The sequence below is a fragment of the Perca flavescens genome, chromosome 10 (assembly GCF_004354835.1).
Source record: "Perca flavescens isolate YP-PL-M2 chromosome 10, PFLA_1.0, whole genome shotgun sequence".
In the NCBI taxonomy this organism is placed as follows: domain Eukaryota; kingdom Metazoa; phylum Chordata; class Actinopteri; order Perciformes; family Percidae; genus Perca; species Perca flavescens.
Window position 1 is genome coordinate 19,221,612 of NC_041340.1, and position 16,572 is coordinate 19,238,183.

The 16,572-nt window shown below is 42.3% G+C and overlaps 3 protein-coding genes across 8 annotated transcripts in view; all 3 read right to left on the reverse strand.

Annotated features, from left to right (window-relative positions):
* Nucleotides 1-16,572, reverse strand: part of LOC114562568 (protocadherin gamma-A11) — a 262,197-nt gene that overhangs the window by 83,878 nt on the left and 161,747 nt on the right. Inside the window, exons 1-2 of one of the 6 annotated variants that reach the window (XM_028589036.1) lie at nt 9,849-12,388; nt 7,497-7,579 (exon numbers count right to left, since the gene is read on the reverse strand). The exons of 4 other annotated variants lie outside the window; for them this stretch is intronic. In XM_028589036.1, coding sequence (XP_028444837.1) covers nt 7,577-7,579; nt 9,849-12,233 — 2,388 coding nt within the window. In that variant the 5' untranslated portion in view covers nt 12,234-12,388 and the 3' untranslated portion in view covers nt 7,497-7,576. Of the gene's footprint in view, nt 1-7,496; nt 7,580-9,848; nt 12,389-16,572 lie in introns of those variants that run through there. One more of the 6 variants, XM_028589031.1, reaches the window with a different exon arrangement.
* LOC114563250 (protocadherin beta-16-like) lies at nt 441-6,147 on the reverse strand. Its single transcript, XM_028590099.1, has 2 exons — nt 3,595-6,147; nt 441-1,550 (listed from the first exon to the last, which is right to left on the reverse strand). The coding sequence occupies exons 1-2, from the start codon at nt 5,986-5,988 to the stop codon at nt 441-443; spliced, it is 3,504 nt and encodes a 1,167-aa protein (XP_028445900.1). The 5' UTR covers nt 5,989-6,147.
* On the reverse strand, nt 13,396-16,039 carry LOC114562578 (protocadherin beta-16-like). Its single transcript, XM_028589047.1, has one exon. The coding sequence runs from the start codon at nt 16,037-16,039 to the stop codon at nt 13,640-13,642; it is 2,400 nt and encodes a 799-aa protein (XP_028444848.1). The 3' UTR covers nt 13,396-13,639.

The following is a 16,572-nucleotide window of genomic DNA, read 5'->3' on the forward strand; positions in this document are numbered from 1 at the left end:
AAAACATTGTGTATAACGAGCACTCTGTAAAAACGTGTATGTTCAATCGGAACAAAACATAATGAAATTAAAATATTTCAATACGAAAAGAGCCACCTGGGAATTTAATCACACCAAATACTGACACAAAGTCTCACTCCAAAACCAGATTACTGACTCAAAACAATGTTGCCATGGAAAGGACCAATGCAAAACATTTAAAAAAAATAATCTGTATGAAAACAAGGTGAAAGCAGTCTGACCTCTAACGGGGATATCAGTCTGCTTTAACACAATGCAACTAAGTTAAAGTGACGTGCGTGTGAAATAATATAACAGTCATCATTGAGAATGTAGATAATGGGATAATGGTCATGGTTCTAAAAATGCTGAAACAGCGTTAAGCAGTTCCCTAGCAATGCAACTAAACACAAAAGAGAAAGGAAGTCACCGAGAAGAAGCTACATTATTGAACTGACCTCTAGAGGAGAGTCTGGTTCATCCAGGATGCTCTTTTCACTCTGTATCCGCTGCATCGTCCCTGTAGAACTGGGGTCCATTATCAGCACGTTCTGACTACCAGCTCTGCCGAACTTACAGTCACTCTTTCTGGAGTCAGTCGTCCTGCACACTTCGTAATTGTACACGTGTTGGAGAGTTCCTGTTCCCAAAGTGTCTGAGTAACGTGGTGGATAATATGGAATCACAGGGAGATTGGAGTGATACAGGATGCGAGACTGTCTCCATCTGTAGATTTTCACTGATATAATAACCACTAAACACGTGATGAAGAGGAAGGAAACTACAGCCAAAGCCAACACTAAGTAAAAAGTCAGGTTGTCATTGTACTCCTTGTCGTGTGTAAAGTCAGTGAACTCAGACAGCACTTCAGGGAAGCTGTCCGCCACCGCCACGTTAACAATGACTGTAGCTGAACGAGAGGGCTGCCCGTTGTCCTCCACTATAACAGTCAGTCTTTGTTTCACAGCATCTTTATCAGTGACTTGGCGGATAGTTCTTATTTCTCCATTCTGTAAGCCCACTTCAAACAGCGCCCTGTCTGTGGCTTTCTGCAGTTTATAGGAGAGCCAGGCATTCTGTCCAGAGTCCACATCAACAGCCACCACTTTAGTGACCAGACAGCCCACATCTGCTGAACGAGGCACCATTTCAGCCACCAGAGAGCCACTAGTCTGGACTGGGTACAGAACCTGAGGAGGGTTGTCGTTCTGGTCCTGGATCAGTAATTTTACAGTCACATTGCTACTGAGTGGAGGAGAGCCTCCATCCTGCGCTTTGACGCGGAAGTGGAAGTCTTTGATCTGCTCGTAGTCAAAAGAGCGCATTGCATGGATGACTCCACTATCAGCACTAACGGACACATATGAGGAGACTGGCACTCCGTTAACAGAGGAGTCCTCCAGTATGTAAGAAACACGGGCATTCTGGTTCCAGTCAGCGTCTCTGGCTTTCACTGTGAATATAGAGAGACCTGGTGTGTTGTTTTCTACAATGTAGGCCTCATATGAGCTCCTCTCAAAGACAGGCGCGTTATCATTCACATCAGAGATCTGTAAGGTGAGAGTGACGCTGCTGGAGAGGGAGGGCACTCCCTCATCAGAGCAGCTCACAGTTATATTGTATTGAGTAGCGATCTCTCTGTCTAAAGTGACCTCTGTAACTAAAGTATAAAATCCATTCAATGTAGTTTGTATTTTGAAGGGAATGCTACTGTCTATATTACACTCTACCTGTCCACTAGTTTCTGAATCTGGATCGTTCACACTTAACATAGCTATAACAGTGTTTGGAGGTGAATCCTCTAATATGGAGTCCGATTTAGAAACAATGTTTATGTGAGGATTATTGTCATTTATATCTATAACATCAACTATTACTTTGGTAGAATCAGAGAGTCCTCCGCTATCTACAACTTCAATATCGATTTCATAAATTTTCGCCTTTTCATAATCTATTTCACCGATTAGGAAAATGTCCCCGGTTTTCGAATTAATCTTAAACAGTTCAGATAAAAGACGTTCGGTGGTAGATATCAGATATGATACTTCTCCGTTAGAGCCGATGTCTTTATCAGATGCACTTACAGTCGTTACGCTGGTGCCTTTGGGAGAATGTTCTAGTATTTTTGCTCTATACAGCGGTTTAGCGAATGAAGGTGCGTTGTCATTCACATCTAATACATTGACAAATATCTGCATTGTCCCTGACATCTGCGGCTCCCCTCCGTCTACAGCAGTTAACAACAGTGAGATGTGTTCTTGCTTTTCCCGGTCTAGAGGCTTCTGTAGAACCATCTCTACCTTTTTACTTCCGCCTGCCTGATTTCCAGGTTTTAATATAAAGTTATCAGTGGGATTAAGTGAGTATCGCTGTAATCCATTCATCCCAATGTCAGAATCGATAGCTTTCTCTAATACAAATTTCGATCCTATCACAGCGGACTCGCTGATTTCAAAGCGTTTTTCTGCATTCGTAAAATTGGGACTGTTATCGTTTATGTCGGTGATCTCCACTGTTACACGAAACAGTTCCATTGGGTTTTCCAGAATTAACTGGAAATGTAAAGCACAAGGCGTCGTCTCTCCACATAAAGCCTCTCTGTCTATCCTCTCTTGGATAAGGAGGACTCCCCTTTCTTTATTCAGCCCGATGTATTCTACGCTGCCTCCTGTATAGACACGAGCTTTGCCTGATTTCAGCCTTTTAAGATCTAAACCTAAATCATGCGCTATGTTACCAACGACAGAGCCTTTCGCCATTTCTTCGGGAATAGAATAGCTGACCTGCCCGAGCACGTCGCTAAGACATAGCACCGAGAGAAACAACAGTACTTGCCGTTTCATTGTTCTGTCTGAGGTCGTTTCCTGCACCGTTAAAACAAAAGCATCCCCAATGCAGTCAATGCGAAAGTAGATAACAAAAAACGTCCACACTTCAACTAAACGAATGAACACAACATATCCAGTTCAATAATTCCTTACAGGGCTCCTCATGAGCGCGGACTGTGTATTGTCTTTCGCCGATGATATCCACCGTATGTACACGAAGGGGCAGGACACAGACAGAAACAAATAACATCTAGTTAAATAGCAACGCGCTTGCCAACAGCGACCCTTTGAGTTGAAAATACAAATTACAACAAGTGATATAAAAGACAACTACTGCAATGTTTTCTGGCAATATAGCGAAACTAAAAAGTAGGAAAAGTTGGCCATTTATTTCACATATCTAACTGATATTTACCAACATATATAGTTTGATACTATTGTGCTCAATTGATTTTGTAACATATGTGAATTGTGCAATTACAAAAACAGTGTTTTTGAATCATAGTCTATATGAATAAAAGGTATGAAGACAGGAACAAACATAACAACACATGGGTACATACATGTTGTCAGCAGCGTCAAGTGTCGCTGTCCATTGTGCTGAATGTGAACACTAACGCATCAGCCTAAACTCCTCAGGCATTTCTAAATGCTGTTTGCCGGACTGTTACTGCAGGAAACTTCCTTATGAAATGACTGAAATAATACCATGACTTTGACTTGTATAAAAATTGTAAAAACATTGTGTTTGTTACAGTTTCCTAACCTCAAGAGGAGAGTCTGGTTCATCCAGGATGCTCTTTTCACTCTGTATCCGCTGCATCGTCCCTGTAGAACTGGGGTCCATTATCAGCACGTTCTGACTACCAGCTCTGCCGAACTTACAGTCACTCTTTCTGGAGTCAGTCGTCCTGCACACCTCGTAATTGTACACGTGTTGGAGAGTCCCTGTTCCCAAAGTGTCTGAGTAACGTGGTGGATAATACGGAATCACAGGGAGATTGGAGTGATACAGAATGCGAGACTGTCTCCATCTGTAGATTTTCACTGATATAATAACCACTAAACACGTGATGAAGAGGAAGGAAACTACAGCCAAAGCCAACACTAAGTAAAAAGTCAGGTTGTCATTGTACTCCTTGTCGTGTGTAAAGTCAGTGAACTCAGACAGCACTTCAGGGAAGCTGTCCGCCACCGCCACGTTAACAATGACTGTAGCTGAACGAGAGGGCTGCCCGTTGTCCTCCACTATAACAGTCAGTCTTTGTTTCACAGCATCTTTATCAGTGACTTGGCGGATAGTTCTTATTTCTCCATTCTGTAAGCCCACTTCAAACAGCGCCCTGTCTGTGGCTTTCTGCAGTTTATAGGAGAGCCAGGCATTCTGTCCAGAGTCCACATCAACAGCCACCACTTTAGTGACCAGATAGCCCACATCTGCTGAACGAGGCACCATTTCAGCCACCAGAGAGCCACCAGTCTGGACTGGGTACAGAACTTGAGGAGGGTTGTCGTTCTGGTCCTGGATCAGTATTTTCACAGTCACATTGCTACTGAGTGGAGGAGAGCCTCCATCCTGCGCTTTGACGCGGAAGTGGAAGTCTTTGATCTGCTCGTAGTCAAAAGAGCGCACTGCATGGATGACTCCACTATCAGCACTAACGGACACATATGAGGAGACTGGCACTCCGTTAACAGAGGAGTCCTCCAGTATGTAAGAAACACGGGCATTCTGGTTCCAGTCAGCGTCTCTGGCTTTCACTGTGAATATAGAGAGGCCTGGTGTGTTGTTTTCTACAATGTAGGCCTCATATGAGCTCCTCTCAAAGACAGGCGCGTTATCATTCACATCAGAGATCTGTAAGGTGAGAGTGACGCTGCTGGAGAGGGAGGGCACTCCCTCATCAGAGCAGGTCATAGTTATATTATACTCAGAGGCTCTCTCTCTGTCTAAATCACTGTCTGTCACTAAACTATAGAAATCATTAGAAGAAGTGGTAATAGTAAATGGTATGTTGCCATTTATTCTGCAGTTCACTTGACCATTGTTACTTGAATCTGGGTCAAGAACACTAAACATAACTATAACTGTATTTTGGGAAGAGTCTTCCGGGATTGAGTCAGATTTGGAAAGTATACTGATTACAGGCTTATTATCATTAATATCAATAACATCAACAATAATTTTACTGGAATCAGAAAGACCACCGCTGTCTTGAGCTTCGATATCAATTTGATAATACTTGGCTTTTTCAAAGTCAACTTCACCAACTAAAATTACTTCACCGTTTTCATTTATTCTAAATATATCAGACACACTATCCATGGTGGTCGACACTGAATAAGAAACTTCCCCGTTTGTCCCTTTATCTGCATCCGAAGCACTCACTGTTGTCACAGTTGTTCCTTTCTGAGAATTTTCGGCGATGGCTGCCTTGTAAACCGACTGCATAAAAACAGGAGCATTGTCGTTTGCATCGAGCACGGTCACATAAATCTTTACTGTACCAGACATCTGAGGATCTCCTCCATCTACAGCTGTTAACAACAACGATATTTGTTCCTCTTTCTCTCGATCTAACGGCTTGTGCAAGACCATTTCGACCTTTTTAATTACATCTGCATGAGTTTGTATTTTCAGCATGAAATTATCTGTAGATTTCAAGCTGTAATTTTTCAGGCCATTTACGCCAATGTCTGCATCAACTGCCCTTTCTAACACAAATTTAGATCCTGTAACTGCGGATTCGCTAATTTCAAAACGTTTCTCGTCATTTTTAAAACTGGGACGGTTGTCGTTGATGTCGGTAATCTCTACTGTTATTCGAAAAAGCTCCATTGGATTTTCTAGAATAATCTGCAAATGTAAAGCACAAGGCGTCGTCTGTCTGCAGAGCGACTCTCTGTCGATTCTCTCTTTAACGAGGAGGACTCCCCTTTCTCTATTCAGCTCAATGTATTCTGCACTGTCGCCCGTAAATATACGGGCTTTACCTGATTTTAATCTTTTCACATCCAATCCTAAATCCCGTGCTATGTTGCCCACTACAGAGCCCTTTGCCATTTCCTCCGGAATAGAGTAGCTGACTTGACCGAAAACTGATCCAAGAGAGAAGATTGCGATGAAAAGCAGTACTTGCCGTGCCATTGTTCTATCCATATACGTTTGCGCCACAAAACGACTGTTACACTCGGTTTCACAATACAAATATCTCCATGTGAAAATGAATTGATAAAGGAATATTAAGTAAATCCACAAATTTTGAACGAGTCGATCCGGCTCAGCGTGTCCGAAAGGGTGACATGTCCGTGAAAAACGGCTTTCACCCTTTTTCTTTCTCTGAAATAACTACATGATATGGGAGGATCTGCTTCAAATCATGTCCACAGCTGCAACGCCTTAACCAACAGCGGCCCATGGAGTTCAAAAAGTGAAATTGCAAGAACATTAAACCTAATATTAGTTTAAATAGTTTAGGAATAAGCATTATATGCAATACTGGTGTTATAAAACAGCTTAAAAATTAGTCATCAAAAAGAGTGCGCCGTCACTCCAGCCATCACATAAATGGCAGATACAGAAAATAAACACAACTGAAAGCACATTATTACAACTACATGACACAAAATCAGAGAGAGAGAGAGAAAGTGGGTAAAATAGTAGTGCCTCTGTCCAAGGTGCTGACATTCTGTTGTCAGATATACGACATATTTAAACATGTAACTTTAACATAACCAAAGGAGGGCATTTCTAACCTCTAGATGAGAGTCTGGTTCATCCAGGAGGCTCTTTTCACTCTGTATCCGCTGCATCGTCCCTGTAGAACTGGGGTCCATTATCAGCACGTTCTGACTACCAGCTCCGCCGAACTTACAGTCACTCTTTCTGGAGTCAGTCGTCCTGCACACCTCGTAATTGTACACGTTTTGGAGAGTCCCTGTTCCCAAAGTGTCCGAGTAACGTGGTGGATAATATGGAATCACAGGGAGATTGGAGTGATACAGGATGCGAGACTGTCTCCATCTGTAGATTTTCACTGATATAATAAACACTAAACACGTGATGAAGAGGAAGGAAACTACAGCCAAAGCCAACACTAAGTAAAAAGTCAGGTTGTCATTGTACTCCTTGTCGTGTGTAAAGTCAGTGAACTCAGACAGTACTTCAGGGAAGCTGTCCGCCACCGCCACGTTAACAATGACTGTAGCTGAACGAGAGGGCTGCCCGTTGTCCTCCACTATAACAGTCAGTCTTTGTTTCACAGCATCTTTATCAGTGACTTGGCGGATAGTTCTTATTTCTCCATTCTGTAAGCCCACTTCAAACAGCGCCCTGTCTGTGGCTTTCTGCAGTTTATAGGAGAGCCAGGCATTCTGTCCAGAGTCCACATCAACAGCCACCACTTTAGTGACCAGATAGCCCACATTTGCTGAACGAGGCACCATTTCAGCCACCAGAGAGCCTCCAGTCTGGACTGGGTACAGAACCTGAGGAGGGTTGTCGTTCTGGTCCTGGATCAGTATTTTCACAGTCACATTGCTACTGAGTGGAGGAGAGCCTCCATCCTGCGCTTTGACGCGGAAGTGGAAGTCTTTGATCTGCTCGTAGTCAAAAGAGCGCACTGCATGGATGACTCCACTATCAGCACTAACGGACACATATGAGGAGACTGGCACTCCGTTAACAGAGGAGTCCTCCAGTATGTAAGAAACACGGGCATTCTGGTTCCAGTCAGTGTCTCTGGCTTTCACTGTGAATATAGAGAGGCCTGGTGTGTTGTTTTCTACAATGTAGGCCTCATATGAGCTCCTCTCAAAGACAGGCGCGTTATCATTCACATCAGAGATCTGTAAGGTGAGAGTGACGCTGCTGGAGAGGGAGGGCACTCCCTCATCAGAGCAGCTCACAGTTATATTATACTCAGAGGCTCTCTCTCTGTCTAAATCACTGTTTGTTCGTATACTATAAAAACCATTTGATGTATTTTCAATGATAAAAGGCTCGCCATCACTAAGAAAACATTTAACCACTCCGTTATTATCCGAGTCAGCATCATGCACATTCATAACAGCAACAACTGTTTGAAATGTGGAATCTTCCGGTATAGATTGTGTAGTCGACATTAAATCTATTATTGGAATATTATCATTCATATCAATAATGTCAAATAATATTTTGCAAGAGTCAGTTAGCCCACCTTGATCCCTTGCTTTAACATCTAACTGATAATGTTTTGATGTTTCATAGTCTATTTTGCCAATCAAACGCAACTCACCACTTGCGCCATGTATTTCAAATAAATCCAAAATTCCCTCAGTGTTACTCGAAATTGAATACGTTACGACACCATTTGTGCCATGATCTATATCAGTAGCTGTTACAGTCATCAATGAAGTTCCCTTCTGGGAGTTTTCCATCAAACTAGCTTCATATGTTGATTGCGTAAATAATGGAGCGTTGTCATTCGCATCTAACACAGTTACGTGAATTTGCACTGTCCCTGACAGCTGAGGTTCACCTCCGTCGATGGCTGTTAGTGTTAGAGTCAGTTGTTCTTGTTTCTCACGATCAAGAGGTTTCTCCAAGACCATCTCTACCTCCTTTTCTCCACCTGCGTTGTTGTTGAGTTTCAAAACGAAATTATCTGTTGGGTTAAGGGAATAGCTGTTGAGCCCATTTATACCGACATCATAATCTAATGCTTTCTCTAATACAAATTTGGCACCCCTAACAGCCGATTCGCTAATCTCGAATAGCATATTATTCATTTTAAATAGAGGAGCGTTGTCGTTTATATCTGTTATTTCTACCGTAACGCGATAGAACTCGATGGGGTTTTCCAGAATTATTTGAAAATGTAAAGCACAAGGAGTAGTTTGTTTGCATAACGCCTCTCTGTCCATTCTCTCTTTGATGAGAAGGACTCCCTTTTCTTTATTCAACTCGATGTATTTAGCGCTGTTTCCAACATGCAAGCGTGCTTTTCCTGTTTTCAGTCTTTTTAAATCTAAACCTAAATCTTGTGCTATGTTGCCGATCAACGAGCCTTTTGACATTTCCTCGGGAATGGAATAGCTGACCTGCCCAAGCACGAAACAGAGAGAGAGCATCGAGAAAAACAATAGTACTTGCCGTCTCATTGTCTCGTTCAACGTTTCTCTACGATCAAAAAGAATCAGAAAATAATCCGCAAAAAAGACAGTTATCTTCCATACACTGGAGGACAAAGAATGAGGAAGCGGCAACAGAAATGTCGATCAATATATTTCCAACTCCACTGCGTGTGTGAAGTGTCTTCAGTATTTTGAACTGTGCATTGTCTCGACCTTGCTTTTCAGAAATATAAATGATCTGGGAGGTGCTGCTGAGATCTGCAGTGAAACTACCACACGCTGGCCAACAGCGTCCCTAAGAGTATAGAACACGAAACTGCAAAATACTGGGAGTTAAAAAGCCCATGCATTGTAATGTTAAAAAATATATTGTTCAAAGTGCTGGAAACAAACGCATTTTGTAACATGATTCTTCTTATTGCCAAACTCGTTTTAAATTAATTATGAAAGCACAAAGAATGAAAAGCCAGAAACAGGATGAACGTGTCTGAATAAGACCACTGTATGCCAATTTTACTACACTACTTACTGCTAGCAGGGGATTCTACTTAAAAAGTGAACCACGATAAAACAGAAACTCGGACACATACAAACACACACACACACACACACACACACACACACACACACACACACACACACACACACACACACACACACACACACACACACGGTGCACCTAGAAGAATGCAAGCCAAAATATAGAAATATAGGGTAACTGAACTCCTGCAACAATCCTGCATAGACCTCATTTACGATGTTTCGTCTAGCGCTGTCCGTGGTGCTAAAACACATTTATTACAGCACACTGAAGAAAATCAGCTACAACCAGTAATTATCGTCAGCTTTTCTATATTGCTAAATGCATATATTAATTCAATAATTGCTTTATAACGGAGGCCTCACCTCAACAGGAGAGTCTGGTTCATCCAGGATGCTCTTTTCACTCTGTATCCGCTGCATCGTCCCTGTAGAACTGGGGTCCATTATCAGCACGTTCTGACTACCAGCTCTGCCGAACTTACAGTCACTCTTTCTGGAGTCAGTCGTCCTGCACACCTCGTAATTGTACACGTGTTGGAGAGTCCCTGTCCCCAAAGTGTCTGAGTAACGTGGTGGATAATATGGAATCACAGGGAGATTGGAGTGATACAGGATGCGAGACTGTCTCCATCTGTAGATTTTCACTGATATAATAACCACTAAACACGTGATGAAGAGGAAGGAAACTACAGCCAAAGCCAACACTAAGTAAAAAGTCAGGTTTTCATTGTACTCCTTGTCGTGTGTAAAGTCAGTGAACTCAGACAGCACTTCAGGGAAGCTGTCCGCCACCGCCACGTTAACAATGACTGTAGCTGAACGAGAGGGCTGCCCGTTGTCCTCCACTATAACAGTCAGTCTTTGTTTCACAGCATCTTTATCAGTGACTTGGCGGATAGTTCTTATTTCTCCATTCTGTAAGCCCACTTCAAACAGCGCCCTGTCTGTGGCTTTCTGCAGTTTATAGGAGAGCCAGGCATTCTGTCCAGAGTCCACATCAACAGCCACCACTTTAGTGACCAGATAGCCCACATCTGCTGAACGAGGCACCATTTCAGCCAACAGAGAGCCACCAGTCTGGACTGGGTACAGAACTTGAGGAGGGTTGTCGTTCTGGTCCTGGATCAGTATTTTCACAGTCACATTGCTACTGAGTGGAGGAGAGCCTCCATCCTGCGCTTTGACGCGGAAGTGGAAGTCTTTGATCTGCTCGTAGTCAAAAGAGCGCACAGCATGGATGACTCCACTATCAGCACTAACGGACACATATGAGGAGACTGGCACTCCGTTAACAGAGGAGTCCTCCAGTATGTAAGAAACACGGGCATTCTGGTTCCAGTCAGCGTCTCTGGCTTTCAATGTGAATATAGAGAGGCCTGGTGTGTTGTTTTCTACAATGTAGGCCTCATATGAGCTCCTCTCAAAGACAGGCGCGTTATCATTCACATCAGAGATCTGTAAGGTGAGAGTGACGCTGCTGGAGAGGGAGGGCACTCCCTCATCAGAGCAGCTCACAGTTATGTTATACTCAGAGGCTCTCTCTCTGTCTAAATCACTATCTGTCACTAAACTATAGAAATTATTTGTAGATGTTTTCAGAGTGAAAGGTATATTTTCACTAATGAAGCATTTCACATTTCCATTTTCTCCTGAATCTAAGTCCTCAATATTTATCATTGTAACCACTGTATTGAGTTTGGCATCCTCTGATATCACAGTTGACTTCGACATTATGCTGATTTCAGGCTTGTTGTCATTGACGTCTTGTACATCGACAATCAATTTACAAGAATCTGTGAGTCCTCCATCGTCACTAGCAAGTACATTTATTTCAAAGTGTCTTGACTTTTCGAAGTCAATGTTTCCAATTAATGAAACTTCGCCGTTGTCTTTAGTTACCTCAAATAACTTCCTGATATTGTCCAGTGTGTTTGTGATTGAATAAGTTATTTCACCGTTGGAGCCCTGATCTGCATCTGAGGCTGTAACAGTGGCAACAACTGTGCCTTTAGGTGAGTTCTCAGTAACTGTGGCCTTGTATGTTGACTGTGTAAAAACGGGGGCGTTATCATTGACGTCTAAAACTGTAATGACAATCAGCATTGTTCCTGACATCTGCGGCTCTCCTCCATCTACAGCCGTTAACACAAGAGATATCTGCTCTTGTTTCTCTCTATCTAAAGGTTTTTGTAGCACAATTTCCACGTTTTTATTTCCATCAGCTTTACTGTGCAGTTTCAGAGCAAAATTATCTGTTGGTCTTAAATTGTAGTTTTGAATATCATTAATTCCAACATCAAGATCCACAGCCCGTTCTAGCACAAATTTTGCTCCGTTGATCGCCGACTCGCTAATTCTGAATTTCATCTCATTTTTCTCAAAAGTTGGCGAATTATCATTGATATCTGTGATCTGGACGGTAACAGTGTAAAACTCCATAGGATTCTCCAAAATAATCTGAAAATGTAAAGCGCAAAGCGCCGTCTCTGTACACAGCACCTCTCTGTCGATTCTCTCTTTGACGAGGAGGACTCCCCTTTCTCTGCTCAGCTCGATGTACTCGTCGGTGTTCCTCGTATAGATCTTAGCTTTACCTGATATCAAACGTTTTATTTCTAGACCTAAATCTTGCGCTATATTGCCCACCAAAGAGCCTTTCGCCATTTCCTCAGGAATAGAGTAGCTGACCTGCCCGGACACTGAGTCAAAGGAAAGGAGAGTGATAAACAACAGTACTTGCCGATTCATTGTTCTATCCGTTTTCCCCAGTGAGAGTCCACAGTCTGCTTATATTCCAAACAAAAACATATACCACAATGTTAAATCTCAAATGAACAGCTGCATAACCGACTCATAGGAGCAAAGTCCTGTAGATCAAAATCGTTCCTCTTCTTTTTCAAAAATGCTCCACAACCAGAACTGTCTGTTCTTTCACGTTGTGTTCTCTCTGTACTGTGGCGATGTTACATGGGAGGTGCTGCTACAACCCTGCTCTCATTCATCAACACTCTGGTCAACAGCGGCCCTAAGAGTCCATATTATAAAACTGCAGAACACCGACTAAAATTCAGCTCAGGCGACCTCAGTGTAAACTATCTGGAAATGTATTTACAACACATAAGTAATATTTTGGACATTACAAACGACTACTGGAAGACATTTAAATGTATCGTGTTTACTGTTTAGACCGTTTTACTAATCATATATTCAAGGATAATAGATACAGAGTGAATGAAACCATGTTAATCAGATCTTGCAGATATATCAGCGATTGGGTGGATTCAAAATCAAATTGAAAGATCGGAAAGGAAAACAAATATCTTGGAAAATCAAAAGGTTTATTTACATAATGATAATTATTGACAAAAAAAATGAGAACGACACAGAAAGAGACCGATATTAAAACTGTGGAAACAGAAGTTGACAGACAGGTTAAACATGCGGCTGTCCTATGCATGTCACCGTCCGCAGTTCTGATGTGAATTAACTCTGAATGAGAGACCGAACTCCCAGACTGCACGAGCTGTCGTTCGGATAACGTGATGCCATGAAGAGCAATATTAACTGGAAAACTCATACTAACTACTACTACTACTACTACTACTACTAATAATAATAATAATAATAATAATAAACTATAATCATTATAAAACAAATATATCGCGTCCTATAAGAAGACAGATTGAAGTTAAAATGTATGGTATTTCAAATTCCTTTGAGGAAAGCAGACGAAGTTAGCACAAAATGTCTAAAAAAAAGTAACTACTTTACATTGTTAAAGTATAAAACTACCTTAACACAACATGTCCCTCATAATTGTTTGATCCCCGGTTTGTTACTCAAAAAATAGTTGTGTAAAGCGACCTACACATGATCTGGGGCAAAACCGATCTGCGTAGGCTGTTCCATTGATTTCCTATGGAGAGAGCGTCGCACACAGTTCGTAATTGCCGCGCTGCCCTCAAAGATAAAATTATTTCAACTTTGACTTCGTTGACGTTGACCTTTCATGGCGCAACCATGGGCTCAACCAATTCCAGAACGTTCCTTTGCTGCGCTTTGCCTCTTTGCTCTTCGCCATAACCTCGCGGTTTTGCCACTGATCATGTGTAGGCGGCTTAACATTGATAACATTTTAAATCACGAAGATGGAATTAAAGCAGTCTGACCTCTAGAGGAGAGTCTGGATCATCCAGGATGCTCTTTTCACTCTGTATCCGCTGCATCGTTCCTGTAGAACTGGGGTCCATTATCAGCACGTTCTGACTACCAGCTCTGCCGAACTTACAGTCACTCTTTCTGGAGTCAGTCGTTCTGCACACCTCGTAATTGTACACGTGTTGGAGAGTCCCTGTCCCCAAAGTGTCTGAGTAACGTGGTGGATAATATGGAATCACAGGGAGATTGGAGTGATACAGGATGCGAGACTGTCTCCATCTGTAGATTTTCACTGATAGAATAACCACTAAACACGTGATGAAGAGGAAGGAAACTACAGCCAAAGCCAACACTAAGTAAAAAGTCAGGTTGTCATTGTACTCCTTGTCGTGTGTAAAGTCAGTGAACTCAGACAGCACTTCAGGGAAGCTGTCCGCCACCGCCACGTTAACAATGACTGTAGCTGAACGAGAGGGCTGCCCGTTGTCCTCCACTATAACAGTCAGTCTTTGTTTCACAGCATCTTTATCAGTGACTTGGCGGATAGTTCTTATTTCTCCATTCTGTAAGCCCACTTCAAACAGCGCCCTGTCTGTGGCTTTCTGCAATTTATAGGAGAGCCAGGCATTCTGCCCAGAGTCCACATCAACAGCCACCAATTTAGTGACCAGATAGCCCACATCTGCTGAACGAGGAACCATTTCAGCTACCAGAGAGCCACCAGTCTGGACTGGGTACAGAACCTGAGGAGGGTTGTCGTTCTGGTCCTGGATCAGTATTTTCACAGTCACATTGCTACTGAGTGGAGGAGAGCCTCCATCCTGCGCTTTGACGCGGAAGTGGAAGTCTTTGATCTGCTCGTAGTCAAAAGAGCGCACAGCATGGATGACTCCACTGTCAGCACTAACGGACACATATGAGGAGACTGGCACTCCGTTAACAGAGGAGTCCTCCAGTATGTAAGAAACACGGGCATTCTGGTTCCAGTCAGCGTCTCTGGCTTTCACTGTGAATATAGAGAGACCTGGTGTGTTGTTTTCTACAATGTAGGCCTCATATGAGCTCCTCTCAAAGACAGGCGCGTTATCATTCACATCAGAGATCTGTAAGGTGAGAGTGACGCTGCTGGAGAGGGAGGGCACTCCCTCATCAGAGCAGGTCACAGTTATATTGTATTGAGTAGCGATCTCTCTGTCTAAATCACTGTCTGTCACTAAACTATAGAAATTATTGGTTGATGATTTTAAAATGAAGGGTATGTTTTCGCTGATAAAGCATTTCACGTTACCGTTTTCTCCAGTGTCCTTGTCTTCAATATTTATCATTGTAACCACTGTATTGAGTTTGGCATCCTCTGATATCACACTTGACTTTGACATTATGTTGATTTCAGGCTTGTTGTCATTCACGTCTTGCACATCGACAATCAATTTACAAGAATCTGTGAGTCCTCCATCGTCACTAGCAAGTACATTTATTTGAAAGTGTCTTGACTTTTCGAAGTCGATGTTTCCAATTAATGAAACTTCGCCGTTTTCTTTATTTACCTCAAACACTTTCCTGACATTTTCTAACGTATTTGTGATTGAATACGTTATTTCACCGTTGGAGCCCTGATCTGCATCTGAGGCTGTAACAGTGGCAACAACTGTGCCTTTAGGTGAGTTCTCAGTAACTGTGGCCTTGTATGTTGGCTGTGTAAAAACGGGGGCGTTATCATTGAAGTCTAAAACTGTAATGACAATCAGCATTGTTCCTGACATCTGCGGCTCTCCTCCATCTACAGCCGTTAACACAAGAGATATCTGCTCCTGATTCTCTCTGTCTAATGGCTTCTGAAGCACCATCTCAACGTTTTTATTTCCATCAGCGTTATTGTGCAGTTTCAAAGCAAAATTATCTGTTGGTTTTAATTCGTAGTTTTGAACACCGTTGATTCCAACATCAAGATCCACAGCTCGTTCTAGCACAAATTTTGCTCCGCTAATCGCCGACTCGCTAATTTTGAATTTCATCTCATTTATCTCAAAAGTTGGCGAATTATCATTGATATCTGTGATCTGGACGGTAACAGTGTAAAACTCCATAGGATTCTCCAAAATAATCTGAAAATGTAAAGCGCAAAGCGCCGTCTCTGTACACAGCACCTCTCTGTCGATTCTCTCTTTGACGAGGAGGACTCCCCTTTCTCTGCTCAGCTCGATGTACTCGTCGGTGTTCCTCGTATAAATCTTAGCTTTACCTGATATCAAACGTTTTATTTCTAGACCTAAATCTTGCGCTATATTGCCCACCAAAGAGCCTTTCGCCATTTCCTCTGGAATAGAGTAGCTGACCTGCCCGAACACCGTTTCGAGGAAAATGAGAGAGATAAACAAAATCACTTGCCGATTCATTGTTCTATCCGTTTTCCCCAGTGAGAGTCCACAGTCTGCTTATATACCAAACAAAAACAGACACAACAGTGTCAAATCTCAAATGAACAGCTGCGTAATCCACTCACTGGAAGCAAATGTCTTCCAGATCAAAATCTTTCCTCTTCTTTTTCAAAAATGCTCCACAACCAGAACTGTCTGTTCTTTCCCGTCGTGTTCTCTCTGTACTGTGGCGATGTTACATGGGAGGTGCTGCTACAACCCTGCTCTCGTTCATCAACACTCTGGTCAACAGCGGCCCTAAGAGTCCATATTATAAAACTGCAGAACACCGACTAAAATTCAGCTCAGGCGACCTCAGTGTAAACTATCTGGAAATGTATTTACAACACATAAGTAATATTTTGGACATTACAAACGACTACAGGAAGAGATTATTGTAATGTATCGTGTTTACGGTTTAGGCTGTTTTAATAATTATTTATTCAAAGAGAATAGATACACAATGAATGACACCATATTAATCAGAGCTTGCAGATATAATATTTTAGCAA

Coding starts and splice junctions, on each gene's coding strand:
- LOC114562578 (XM_028589047.1), bottom strand. CDS start 16,039: ATGAATCGGCAAGTGATTTTGTTTATCTCTCTCATTTTCCTCGAAACG.
- LOC114563250 (XM_028590099.1), bottom strand. CDS start 5,988: ATGGATAGAACAATGGCACGGCAAGTACTGCTTTTCATCGCAATCTTC. Junction 1,551..3,594: donor AACCAGACTCTCCTCTTGAG/GTTAGGAAACTG, acceptor CTCACCTTACAG/ATCTCTGATGTGAATGATAA.